Below are 14366 nucleotides of genomic sequence, written 5' to 3'. Positions count from 1 at the left end.
AAAAGGTCCAAGAGTTCAGAGGGAAGATGAGAGAAAGAAAAAAAAGTTTTCCTGAAGCTTTTCTGTCTGACCTGCAAGATGGAGCCACAACTCAGAAGTTTCCTCTGAGGACAGTTTATTTAATCAAAGTTTATTTAATCGAAGCTTATTTTACCTCCGAGTGTGAGCTGCAAGCAGAGGAAGAGGAGGAGGGAAGAAGAGCGTCTCTAAAACATATTACAGGAAATCCAAAGACGGCGTCCGGTAAAAACAACTCAACAACAAGGACTACATGAAGATGCTTTAAATAAAAATTTAAACATGACGACAACATGAAGAGGGCTCGCAGCATAGGTAAACACACACACACGTGCACGCACACGTGCACACACAGTCGAGCAAATACATTCAGCTTCACACGTTCTTCAGTCACATTCTCCTGCATCACGATCCACGACTCCCCTGCAGAACCGTGGATTTGTTTGTCATGTTGGAGCTCGCAGGTCCAGTAAATTAACTGAGTACAGTTACTGCGCACGTGCACATGCACGTGCACACTGCTTCTCAAAGACACGGTGGTCTTAAAAGTATTTAAAGAGTTGACCTGAGGTCTGTAGTATGAAGCAGGTTCAACTAATCACTTTGTTATCTGGTTAACTTTGACCAGCCATTAACAGGCTTATTTGTGGATGTAACCATTACAAATGTGTATTTCAACAAATTATTGTAATGCGAGTGCACTCTTGAGGCTTTTAGGAGTTTAAAGCTTAAAGCGGTGCTTAAGCTGCAACTCTGATTGTTTTAAACTCTTATTATAACGCAGTTTAGGGCTTATTTACTTGTGAATACATTGAGTTTGAGTTCGTTTTCCAAGTCTCTAAAATGTAGAAAAAAACATTTCTTAAGCCGGATGTCTTCAAAAATGGATGAATATGTGCACATTTTGAAAAAGCTGGCAAAGAAAACTTTTAGGAAGATGCTTTTAGGAAGAAAGTCTTGTGAGACCCAACAGAAGGGAGCTTTGCATTTATCAGTCTGCTTCAGAACACAGACCCCCTGCTGATTCCCCAATTACGATTTATAGATTTCAGATTGTTATTGGATTTCATTGGACAAGTGTCAAGTATTATGGTACATTGAAAACAGCTCGTTAACACTGCAAGTACGAGTTACTGAAACAATGGAAGCTTCCAGTGTTAAGCTACTGTAGCGGCTGATGGTACCATTTGGTTTTTTAACGAGGAACCGGAACATCAGTGCTCTTATAACGTCACAAAAAGAGCAAAAGCGTTCCTTAAAACGCACAAGTGTCGCAGCTGCTTTTTAAGTGAAAAGCTGCGACCGAGTCTCTAATCTCGCGCGGTCTTTAAAACGCCTCCTTTCAAGGCGAATAAAGGACTTTCAAGCCTGTTTCATCTTTAAATACAATCATCGGTTCAATTATTTCTTTTTTTTTTTCCGTTCACAGACACGTTTAAGGAGGATAAAACATTCTATAAACACAGATGGGATACAGCACATGGTGGGAAGGAATGACAGCACATGCATGCACGCTTGCACACATTTTATTTCCCTCTCTCGCACGCACGGACAAACACGCTAACATCGTGTTGAGTTCTGACTCATCTCCGACAGCCACCGACCTGCACTCACATGCTGCTGAAGCACAGTTTCATGGACAAACAACACGAGCAGTGGATCATCAATGAGAAAGACGAATGATCTGGTATAATTCCCGGAGCAGCCTGAATCTGGGAAGCTCAAGAAGGCCGTGTTTGTTTAACCGCCGCGTGGTGGTTAATCTCCACACGTACGTGTGTCGGCGTGTGTGCATCTAGGCTGCAATCTCATCCCCAAAGTAGGAGAATCCTTTGAACTCATCTTGGTTGATCTGCTTGGTGATGCTATCCTCCACGGGCGTCAGAACGGGCTCCTCGCGCGTAAAGTCCTGGTCAAAGTTATTGACGTCCCTTTTGGTTTTCTGTAGGAGCAGAACAATAGATAGATAAAGTCCGATTGATTGCAGCCTTTGGACCTTTGACGGCTGCTTGTGCAGCAGTGCAAACAGTCGAAAGGAAGATAAATAAGTTATTCTTTCCAAAAAGAGAGCAAACAATTTATTTACACAATGCATGAAAACAGAATCCATGTTTTTGCGCTTGTAAGGCGCTTGTTGGGACTCTTCGTCATGAACTGAGGACCCATAAAACATTTTAAAAAAGTAAATAATAATAATAATACTACATTTTATTTGAAAAAAGCGCATTTCTCAACACTCAAGGACACTTTACAGCACTTTAAAAACACAATAAATAAAGTTAAAAAGAGGCTAGAAGGAAAATGCAGCTTGAAACAGATGGGTTTTGAGTAAGGCTGGGCGAGTTAACTCGTTATTATCGCGTTAACTCGTTAATTATTTAACGCCGATAAATATTTTATCGCGCATTAGCACAGGTTTTATTATTTATTTTATTATTGTAAAAGTCTGTTGCTCACAGGCTTTTATTATTGTAAAAGTCTGTTGCTCACAGGCTTTTATGATTGTAAAAGTCTGTTGCTTTCAGGCTTTTATTTTTGTAAAAGTCTGTTGCTTGCAGGCTTTTATTATTGTAAATGTCTGTTGCTCACAGGGTTCATTTTGTAAAAGTCTGTTGCTCACAGGCTTTAATTTGTAAAAGTCTGTTGCTTACAGGCTTTTATTTTGTAAACGTCTGTTGCTCACAGGCTTTTATTTTGTAAAAGTATGTTGCTTACAGGCTTTTAATTTGTAAATTGTTGCAGTTTTCTTCCGCACTTATTTGTTTCCTAAATTGTCTTCCCATTTGTCTCGGTACCTAACTTACACTGAAAAAGGTGACTTTTTGGTGAAGTAAATTCTATTTAGAGTAACTGTCATAATTTCTACCTTGTATTTTTAAGATTCAGTAAGAACTAGAGCTTCTTAAGTAAAATTAAACATTTTATCAACGTAATACATGAATTATGGGGGAAGAGTAAGTTTTACTTAGGTTTCCTCATACAATTTAAATGTTTAATAGTTGTATGTACGTAAACCTAGAAATACTACATAAACTTTACTCTGAAAGTGTATCGTTAAAATATACTAAGTTACTTCATAACAGCAAATACTACAGATATATAAAATTTACTTAAAATTTTGAGTAAAATGATGTTCCTGCCTATGAAAAACAAGTAGACCTTACTTAATTTGTTTAAATAAATAGAACTTAGATGTAATTAAGTAAATGTTACTTAATATCTTCAAAACTGCTATGTTTTATGGTAAGTAAAATTTACTTGATACTGGCAAGTGAGTGTTACTTGATATTGCAGCTTTAAATATTACTTAAATCATTTGAGTGCAAATACTTACAAAGGGTTTTTTAAGTAAATCTTACGAGTTGGTTTTTTTCAGTGTACTGCACTTACTCTACCGCTAGTTATGGTCTTAGCTGTTTGCTTTTGGAAGGAAATGCACTTATGATTTCTTGTGACCTGAAGTTCTTTTGTCCACCGATGTGGAAAACACTTATTGTAAGTCGCTTTGGATAAAAGCGTCTGCAGAATGACTGAAATGTAATGTAATGTAATGCAGTGTACGAACTCACAATGCGAGGTTTGAAGGGAGGTTTGACCTTCCTCTGCTCCAGCAGCGTCCAGTCGATCTCTCTGAAGAAGGAGTGGAGCTTGATGGCGTCCTCCAGACCCTGAGCCGCCACGCAGCCCAGGCGCTTGTTGGGACTCTTCGTCATGAACTGAGGAGCCACAAAACATTTAAAAAGAGTAAATAATAATACTACTTTTTTTTTTTAAAGCGCCTTTCTCAACACTCAAGGACACTTTACAACACATTAAAAACACAATAAATAAAATAACACAAGTTAAAAAGAGGCTAGAGGGAGAATGCAGCTTGAAACAGACGGGTTTTGAGTAGGGCTGGGTTAATTATTTAACGCCGATTAATGTTTTATCGCACATTAACAAAGGCTTTATTATTTTTTTGTATTATTGTAAAAGTCTGTTGCTCATAGGCTTTTATTATTGTAAAAGTCTGTTGCTCACAGGCTTTTATTTTGTAAAAGTCTGTTGCTCACAGGCTTTCATTTTGTAAAAGTCTGTTGCTCACAGACTTTTATTACTGTAAAAGTCTGTTGCTCACAGGCTTTCATTTTGTAAAAGTCTGTTGCTCACAGACTTTTATTACTGTAAAAGTCTGTTGCTCACAGGCTTTTATTATTGTAAAAGTCAGTTGCTCGCAGGCTTTTATTTTGTAAAAGTCAGTTGCTCGCAGGCTTTTATTTTGTAAAAGTCTGTTGCTCGCAGGCTTTTATTTTGTAAAAGTCTGTTGCTCACAGGCTTTTATTTTGTAAAAGGCTGTTGCTCACAGGCTTTTATTTTGTAAAAGTCTGTTGCTCACAGGCTGTTATTATTGTAAAAATCTGTTGCTCGCAGGCTTTTATTTTGTAAAAGTGTCGCTCACAGGCTTTTATTTTGTAAAAGTCTGTTGCTGTCTGCTGCGGAACCGGAAAAGAAAGTAATCGGCGGATCCACCAAACATGGAGAAGGGTACGGAACTTTTACTCGGCCATTTTCATTTTAAAGTTCTTCCAGACGGCGGAGTCGACAGAACCAAAGTCATCTGTAAACACTGCCAAGTTGAATTGTCTTCTCAGCGTAGTAGTTCCAGTCTAAAATATCACTTAAAGGCAAAACACACAACTGATAGCAGCAAGTCATTCAAGGAAACAGACAGTGGAGGGAGGCTTCTACATAAAAACTACATAAAGATGCTGATGTTAAAAGTGTGTTTGCACTAGAGATGCGCGGTTGGCGGTTGAATCCGCGGATCGGGCGGATGACACGCCGAAAAATCGTATTTTAATTAAATTCGGGCGGGTTGCGGTTGAAGCACTAAAAAAAAAAATAATAATAATTTTCCAAAGGTAACGAACGAAAACATACATTACAAACAGTACAAAACCACGTTTTAGATTTCCTGCGTAGGTCTTCTCGTTGCCAAGGTCTTCTCTTACTAAGGCCATACAGTTAGCACATAGGACCCTAGTTCTACGTTGCTTGCTAGCAGTGTTGGGTGCGTTAAACCGTGTGGATTAAAGTGGAATAATTGCAAGAATCCTGTGATCAAGACAGCGTTTTAAGGTAGGCCATCTGGTTATTCATTTTGCCTGCCATGGCATGTTGATTTGGGCTTAGACTATGTGCTTTGAAGTTGTTTTACATTCTCTGAAGTAGGTTGGGAACATTTGCGCTAAAGGATGGATTTATCGTGCTATGTAGACGGACTTTGTTGTCTAGATTCTTTAAAAAAATTCGTACACTCAAAACGGTGTGCCCGTGCTCATCATGTTTTACTTTTTTCTTGATGGAGTGTGAAATATAGCTGCAAATAGTATTTCAATGCAGACATGTCAAAACGACAGTGGAATGCACCTTTTCAAGGTGATGGAAGGGTTGTGTGATGCTTGGAAATAGATCGGTTAATCCAAAATGTAGAACTATATAGTTATATTCTGTATTAATGTTTCACATACAAGTGGGGAGACGTAGGGTATGCTAACCTGTAACTAGTGATAATGTGAATGCCTTGGAAGGAATTCAATCGCTTGTGACGGCTGTGTGTCTTAAAGGTGTTCAATTTAGCACTTGGGAGTGATTTTGACAGCACTATTATCCACTACATAGTAGTAGGCGGACTTATTGACCAGATATAATGAACTACGCTGTTTGAAAAAGCCGATACAAATAGCCAAGGCACCTTCAATAGACCTACACCTATCGGCGGATGGCGGGCGGGTTCGGTTTTGAAAATCGGTGAAAAAATGTTTGTGCAAATGGATAGCGGGCGGATATATATTTTTTGCAGCGGTTGCGGGTGGGAAAATACGTCATCCGCACATCTCTAGTTTGCACAACAAATGTTATGGCACTTTCATTCATATGGCAGCACATTTAAAACAAAGCTAAATGCTAAAGGCTATACACTACTTTTGAATTCATTTTTGGAATTTGCGTCCAAATGTGATTAATCGTGATTAATCAGGGAAATCATGTGATTAATTAGATTAAACATTTTAATCGTTGCCCTGCCCTAAAAAAGAGTTTTGATTTGAAGAGGGGTAAAGAGTCAATGCTGCGGATGTCTGGTGGGATTGAGTTCCAGAGTTGGTGCAGAGAGGTGTAGGGAGGAGGAAGGCCTGAGGGAGCGAGATGGGATGACAATGGAGAGGAGATCAGACAGATATGGGGGGGGCGAGGTTGTGGATAGCCTTAAATGTGTAAAGTAGGGTTTTGAAAGTAATTCTGAATTTGACCGGGAGCCAGTGAAGCTGTTGGAGGACGGGGGTGAAAAGAAAATGTGCCGTCGAGGATGAAGTTATGACCTCAGTTAACCTACACTGTTACCCTCAACGTGCCCTGGTGCGTCCCTTCTGTCAAACTTTCGCTTCATGCTTGATTCTAAACATACGACTTGTGTTTGCTTCGTCTGTTCTGCCCCTGATTTAAACACAAGCCAGACTCTGAGATGAAACAGCTCGTTCTGCAGTCATGAAGAGGTCGGACAAACAAATTAACAATGTCTTCAGGACTAGTTTTTCCAGCTGCGTCTCCTGGCCAAAGTTAAAATGTTTTTAAGTCGTCATGACCTTGAGAAAGCCAACCATGCCCTAATAAGTTCAAGGTCAGACTATAGCAATGCTCTTTATGTGGGCGTCTCCCAGTCTTCTCTCAGTCGCCTTCAGTTGGTGCAGAACGCTGCTGCCCGTCTTTTAACCAACACCAACAGACGTGTGCACATCACTCCTGTTCTTAACTCCCTCCATTGGCTTCCTGTCCTTTAGAGAACTGGTTTTAAACTTTTAATGTTGGTTTTTAAAGCTCTTAACGGCCTCGCCCCATCGTATTTATCTGAGCTTTTAACAGTCCTGGTAGAGCTCTGAGGTCAGCAGATCAGTTTCTGCTGGAAGTGCCCAGGTCAGAATACAAACCCTGGGGTGACCGAGCCTTTTTCCAAAGCTGCCCCCGGGCTCTGGAATAAGCCCCCCGTCCAGCTGCGTCTTATTTCTGACCTGGACCTACTTATTTAGGATGGCTTTTATTTTTATTATGTTTTTTTTTTTTTCCATTTTGTTTTTTTTATTAAAATAAAAAGAACAGAGGGATATAACAGAAATGTACATGGTATGTTGGGACATCAACATCTGGGTTTCTTTAAACAAAAAATAAAATAATAAAATAAACTGGAGACCAAGCAACCTTTTCCTTAGACAGTAGAGCTGTGTATTAGATTATGAGAAAAACTGAAACAAAGCAAATAAATCTCAAGAGTTAAAGAAAGAAAGAAAGAAAGAAAGAAAGAAAGAAAGAAAGAAAGAAAGAAAGAAAACAAACAAAAAGACAAAACACCACCACAAAAACCAAATCTATCAATTTGTTAACTCTAGGATGGCTTTTAATACCCAGTAGTATGATGGCACTCTTATATTATTTTATTGCTTTCACTGTTCTTTTATTTGTTTTTACTTATTCTTCTCTTTATTTATTACCTGCTGTAAAGCACTTGGTACACCGTAAGGATTATCTGTAAAGGGCTGTATAAATAAAATACATTTACATGAAAAAGTCCTATTTCCCTGATCCTAAATGATTGAAAACACAGTTATTGTGTTTCTGCCTTCAGATCTCCATAAATCCAACGCGTTCGGACTAAATTTGAACACTAATGGCTTCATGAAAGGATAACAGGTGTTCTTATGACGTAGTGAAGAACAATTTTATCAATTTGCCGGTGCTAACAGGGCGCAGAACAGTCAGGTCTCATTATTTTCTTCATTTAAAGGCATCGTTAATATGTTTTCACGTGTGTGAAGGTCTATTTATTGCTCCTGATTACAACAGCTGGCGGCTGATCGACTGCAGCAGAACTCATTTCATGCACTCGCCGAAGCAAATGAGATGACGGGTGTCCAGAAAGTGTGAGAAAAGAACATTTGTTGCACTTAATTACCCCAAAAACAAACCAAAAACAACCCTGTTTAGAGCACAGAGCGTCACACACCAGCAGAGAAAGCAACAGTGACGTACTTCTACAGGTAGGAGCTACGGACACTTCAGAGGACGCCGTTTGGCGATTCTCAACCTGTATAAGTTCAAATTGAGGGGATTGGCAGAGAATATGGTTTGTTGATTACTTTCAGAATCAATTTGACGGATTTTCTGTTATTTTCTATAAATGTGGTTTTAGTTATTTACTTACAAATTGATATATTTAACAGATAACGAGGGGAAAAAGACACTGCTTTGCCTGTGAAACACAGCTGTCATCTTTCACCATGAGGCAGTAAAAGCGTCACTCGTAACCACACTGAGATAATTATTGTTGAAAATCTTCAGCAGGAAAAGGAGAAAAGACGTTATATGTATCATCTTATCCTGACTTTATCTTAACTTTGCTGAGTTGTGGTTGGAAAGAGTCCTCCTCATGTGTCCTTATCTTTGTGAGAGCACTTTCTATGTGATGCAGAGATGTGGGTGTCGATGTTGTGACGTCTGTAAGGTTAAAATCAGGTTTTTCACCAAGTTTGTTCCTGGAACCGTCAGAGGGGAGAGAATATAGTTGGCTGGGGTTTAAAAAATAAAGCGTTTTGCTTCTCAAAACAATATGCGTTCAAAAGAGTAATACATTTGCATCACAAAATCGTTTTCAAGGAAAAAGTCAGACCTCACAATCTCTTGGCCCTATTTTCTCTCCCTTCGTATCACTGCGTGCTGCCGACAGCCGCGCCTGTTACGGTGTTTGCTGCTCGGAAGCAGGGGACTGCTGGGTCTGCACTTCGGTCTGCACGGTCTACATTAACAGCCATTAACAGGCTTATTTGTGGATGTGACCATTAGAAATGTGTAATGCAAGTGCATTCTTAAGAATTTTAGGAGTTTAAAGCTTAAAGCAGTACTTAAGCTGCAACTCTGGTTGTTTTAAACTCTTAACTACTTGACTACTTTCGTCAACGCCAAAATGAGGCTGGAACTCGGCTCACAGGACGCAGCAGGGGGTAAGAAAATGTTCATAAATAATATTGCTAATATGGGATGTCATACAGCTTCATGTCAAAAGAGGCGAACTATCCCTTTAAGCTTCAGAGCGGTGGGCTTGGAGCAGCTCCTGCTCTTTCACTAAAAACTAACTTTCTAATTGATAAAAAACCTCAAACGTCACAGGTCTTGGGGTGGTCCGTGGCGTAGTGGGTTGAGCAGGCACCCCATGTAAAGAGGCTATAGTCCTCGCTGCAGCTGGCCCCGGTTCGGCCCTTTGCTGCATGTCTTTCCCCCTCTCTCTGCCCCCTGCTTCCTGTTTTAAACTCTTAAACTGTCCATTAAAGGCATAAAAGCCCAAAAAATCATTTAAAACAAAGCTTTGGGGCAAAGCTTTGACTGTCCCCTTCTGCACTTTTCCAGGTCTGAGACTCCTCCAAAAGCTATACATTTGGACTGTAAAGTCCTGCTTTCAGCTTCATTTGTTGACTGTTGGTCACTGCTCACTTATTAAAGCACGAACTGAAGGCAGCAGGCAGCAAATGAGCTGCCCAGCTAACAGCCATTGAGCTAAAGTATAGAGTTCAGGTCCAGGATGAGATAATAAGTCAGTTTGATAAGAAACCAGTGAAAGGGCAAAAAAACCCACTTTGTTTTAATGTTGTTTTGAAGATTTCCTAAAAGCCTCATTAACATCCCTGTAATACTGTTCTCATGTGCTTTAACGTTAGCTTAAGAGTCAACAAAGACACACCGAGACGTCTTTGTGCTCTACTTGACCCTTCCTTGGACATGCAGGAAGAAATCCTTCCTGCTTGTCCAATAAGAGTCCAGTGTTCTGGTCATGTGACCGGTCAGAGTCCAACATAAACACGCACACTTTCCCACAAGGCTTTGCAGTCAAACTGCACCCACAGCCAAGGTAAACGCAGGGCTTGTGATGGAAACACCGCGTGAACAAACACACAAATGGACGAGTGTCACACACACGATTCAGCACACGAGCAATAACACAAAGAGTCGAATAGAGGGAATTATCTCGTGTTCTTCCAGCAGAGGAACAGGAAACACGGATCAACTGATGACACTGAGAAAAAAGCTGAAGCTCGGCTCCCATGTGGCAAAAAACAGAAACAGGAGAACTGATATTAGGACACAAACACATCCTCCTCATTGTTTTCAATCAGCAGCGGCTCGCCGGTGTTTAGGGACGGCAGAGGGAGAATGGAGCCGTTTCAACCTTAAAACCTTACGAGAACTGGTTTTCCATGTTCCAGGGAGCCAGAATCGTGTCATTCCATCAGTGTAAATGTGTGTTTCAGCACCGGACATCCTGCAGTAATAATTAGGTCAAAAAGAGGGGGGTCAGATGCTAAAAGGAATCTGAATTTGACTGAACTCCGGCTTGCAAATTAGTGCATCATGACAACATTATTTATAACTTGTTAACTCAGACAAAGTGCATCAAATCCATCTGAAAAATGTGGATTATAATCAGCAGGAATATCAGTGTGGACAGATTGTCTCTTTCTGCTTTTCTTGAGCCTCTTGGTTTACTGCTCTGACCAACTGTTAAAGGGATAGTTCGCCTCCTTTGAATTGTTTTGAAATGTGCTATACAAATAAATTTGATTTGATTTGATGAAGCTGTATGACATCCCATATTAACAACATCATTTATGAACATTTTCTTAGCCCCTGCTGCGTCCTGTGAGCCGAGTTCCAGCCTCGTTTTGGCGTTGATGAAGGTAGTCCGGCTAGTTGGCAGGGGTTTAAAAAGATAAAGCGTTTTGCTTCTCAAAACAATATGCGTTCAAAAGAGTAATACATTTGCATCACAAAATCGTTCTCCAGGAAAAAGTCAGACCTCACAATCGCTTGGCCCTATTTTGTCTCCCTTCGTATCACTGCCTGCTGTGTAGACCGTGCAGACCGAGCAGCAAACACCGTAACAGGCGCGGCTGTCAGCAGGCAGCAGCAGGCAGTGATACGAAGGGAGAGAAAATAGCGCCAAGCGATTGTGAGGTCTGACTTTTTCCTGGAGAACGATTTTGTGATGCAAATGTTTTACTCTTTTGAACGCATGTTGTTTTGAGAAGCAAAACGCTTTATTTTTTAAGCCCCAGCCAACTAGCCGGACTACTTTTGTCAACGCCAAAACGAGGCTGGAACTTGGCTCACAGGGGGTAAGAAAATGTTCATAAATTATATTGCTAATATGGGATGTCACAAAGCTTCATGTCAAAAGAGGCGAACTATCCCTTTAAGATTAAACACCATAAAGTGTAACTAGTGTAGTTAACTGAGTTAGCAGACGCAGTAACAAAGGCTATACCTCAAAAGGTTTCCGAACATGCAACATGGCAGGACGCACTTCTACATGATCAGATGAAGCTTAATCAATGAGTACGGTAACAGTTAAACTTCCAGCATCTCATCCCGGTTTACAGACACAAGGGTGGAATAAGTTACTGTTACAGTTAGTTACTGTTATTTGGCCCATAATGTATGGGCTTTTTAGATGTAAACCTGTCTTTGATCCAGTTTCCTGGTCCAGAGCTGCTTTAGCATGAGGAACTGGCTCTGAATCAGTGCAGTTTGAGAGAAATAAGGTCCTGGAACATCCTGGTAAAATGTGGCTGAAAAACCAAACACAAAATGTCTTAAAACAGGTGAACTGACCGCTCTGAGAATGGACACGGCCTCCTTGCTGAGCCACACCGGATAGAGGACGTCATCATGCAGGATGGACTCAAACAGGTCGTCTTCGTTGTCGGCTTCGAACGGCGGCTGCCCCGCCATCATCTCGTACATCAGCACCCCCAGCGCCCACCAGTCCACAGACGGACCGTAATCCAGCTCCTGCAGGATCTAATCACATGCAGACAAACACAGATAGGTTGGTTTTTACGTGCCAGAAGACATGAATTTAGTGACAAAGTCCAAATATTCCTGGCTTTGCTCTGCAGGTGGGAACGACAACAGGGATGCAACCTTCTGCCCCGACAGATCGAACTCACAGTTTCCACATACACTTTTAAACAATTAGGACGGAATGAAGTGATGAATTCAAAAGAAAAATAGAATAATTCTGGATCAATAGAGGGAAAACCCACCGGCCACTAGGGCTGAGCAATTTTATCTATACTGCGATATATATCGATACTTTGTTTCCAGATAAAGTATCGATATATATATATATTTTTTTGTAAAGCAAACTTTATTGAAAAGTCAGATGTTACAATCAGTGAAAACACAGAACATTAATATAATACAATACAATGCCAGGGGTCACATTTTACAAAACAGTGATAAATTCGTGAATAAAAATGTTATAAAGTGCATAAAGTGTTTGTTTGTTTCTGTTTGTCTGGCGGTGTTGTCCTTCTGGGTCAAAGGTCGGACCACCGGTCCAATCAGCGACGATTCATGTCAAATCACACTGTCGAATCGAATCGCATCGAATTGCATCGAATCGCATCAAATCGAATCGCATCGAATCGTTGGCTGAATATCGTAAGATTAGTGTATCGCTGCAGCCCTACCAGCCACTGAAGGACATGGAGAGACTTTGTTGGAGAGTCACCTGTCATACTCAGGGCTTAATTTGTGCCGGATCCTGTTCCGGCACCGCTTGGTTTTGGCCTGCCCGTGTTCCGGGACTTATTTGGGCTGATCCGGTACCTCTTGTTTCGAAAAAAATATTAATATTAAAAAAAAGTTTTAAAGAAATGCATAAAATAAAACAATAATATTCCGAACAAATCCCATGAATTTCATGTTGTTTATTAAGATAAGACGACGTCATTTGAAAGACTCTGAGATCTGTTGATGATGCTCTGAAAACTACTGGTCATCAAACCCCGCTTCGCAGACAAAACAAACAAAGATTTACCTTTTCAATGCAAACATGTCAAAAAGACAGTTGAATTTACTGTATTTTTTTCAAAAAGAAGGAAGAGTTGCACAACGCTTCAAAATGAGTCAAAAGCCTCGACAAGTGGAGACAAGGGCAGTTGCAGCGGTCATGCTGACAAGCAAAACCGGCTACAGCAGGAGACTAGGGACGCAGCCGCTAGCCAACTTAACCGACAGCTAGCCAACTTCACCGACAGCTAGCCAACTTCACTGACAGCTAGCCAACTTCTCCGACAGCTAGCCAACTTCACAGACAGCTAGCCAACTTCACTGACATCTAGCCAACTTCACTGACAACTAGCCAACTTCACAGACGGCTAGCCAACTTCACAGACAGCTAGCCAACTTCACCGACAGCTAGCCAACTTCATAGACAGCTAGCCAACTTCACTGATAGCTAGCCAACTTCACCGACACCTAGCCAACTTCACCGACAGCAAGCCAAGCCAGGGCAGGAGGCCGGTACCGCGGCAGCAGCAGGGCAGGTTGCCCGCCAGCCTGTGCTGTGCAGTATAGCCTAAGATAATTGTAAATTATTGTCATAACATTTATACCATGGATATTATATGAAGTTACGGCTGAGTAAGTCCCACAGCATTGTCAGTGGGCATTTGTAGGTTGTTTTTAGCACCGTTTTCTGTATACGTTCCGGGACCATTTACAAGCTCGTGCACAGAAAAATTTAGCGTTGCTAACCCAAAAAATATTGAATAGAACCGGGTGATTCTGCCTAAATTGGTTCACCCACGTGGAATCAGCGAGCACAAATTGGGTCTTAACTATGCCTCCTGGAACTGAGCTGAGCTGTTTGCTGAACTTAAACCTGTGAAAAACCAAAGAATAACAGTCTAATAACAGTTTAAGTCTTCTCTGTGCGTGACAACAGTTTATTACCTCTGGTGCAATGTAATCTGGCGTCCCACAGAAGGTGGTGGTGGTGACTCCATTGAGGATTCCCTCCTTGCACATCCCAAAGTCGGCAAGCTTGCAGTGACCCTCTGCATCCAGCAGTATGTTGTCCAGCTTTAAATCTCTGCAGGAAGCAGGAAGGTTGTAAAGGTTAACAGTGACACAAATGTGAGAATCTCTGCCACAAACATACATTTCATTAGCATAGATCAAATAAATCTGTGTGGGAACTGGAAGAATAAAGTCGAGCTTTATTCATTCTGAATGTTTCGGTTTAATCCAGAGATCTCACATTCTTTTATTTGATGGATGCTTCTCATTAAAGACCATGTGTTAGAGAGAAAGATGGAATTTAACCCTAATAACTGTCTACAAAACCTTTCTCCCAGGGTATTTAGTCATTACAAGGTGAATTAAAGAGAGTAACCTGGCCAAGTTTGGAGCTATTACCATTAAATCTGTAGGAGGAGTTCAATCAAATGCGAGGTGCGGAAGAAAAAAGACATTTC

At 40.8% G+C, this 14366-nt stretch overlaps 1 protein-coding gene across 1 annotated transcript in view; it reads right to left on the bottom strand.

Annotated features, from left to right (window-relative positions):
• Positions 1–268: 268 nt before the first annotated feature.
• Positions 269–14366, bottom strand: part of LOC142397576 (protein kinase C epsilon type-like) — a 145768-nt gene continuing 131670 nt past the window's right edge. The window contains exons 12-15 of the mRNA XM_075481046.1: positions 13843–13981; positions 11713–11901; positions 3588–3734; positions 269–1960 (exon numbers count right to left, since the gene is read on the bottom strand). Coding sequence (XP_075337161.1) covers positions 1814–1960; positions 3588–3734; positions 11713–11901; positions 13843–13981 — 622 coding nt within the window. The 3' untranslated portion in view covers positions 269–1813. The remainder of the gene's footprint in view (positions 1961–3587; positions 3735–11712; positions 11902–13842; positions 13982–14366) is intronic.

Source organism: Odontesthes bonariensis, chromosome 2 (assembly GCF_027942865.1).
Source record: "Odontesthes bonariensis isolate fOdoBon6 chromosome 2, fOdoBon6.hap1, whole genome shotgun sequence".
Classification (NCBI taxonomy): Eukaryota; Metazoa; Chordata; class Actinopteri; order Atheriniformes; family Atherinopsidae; genus Odontesthes; species Odontesthes bonariensis.
The sequence above is the reverse complement of the archived record's forward strand: the minus strand, read 5'-3'. Positions and strand labels throughout refer to the sequence as shown.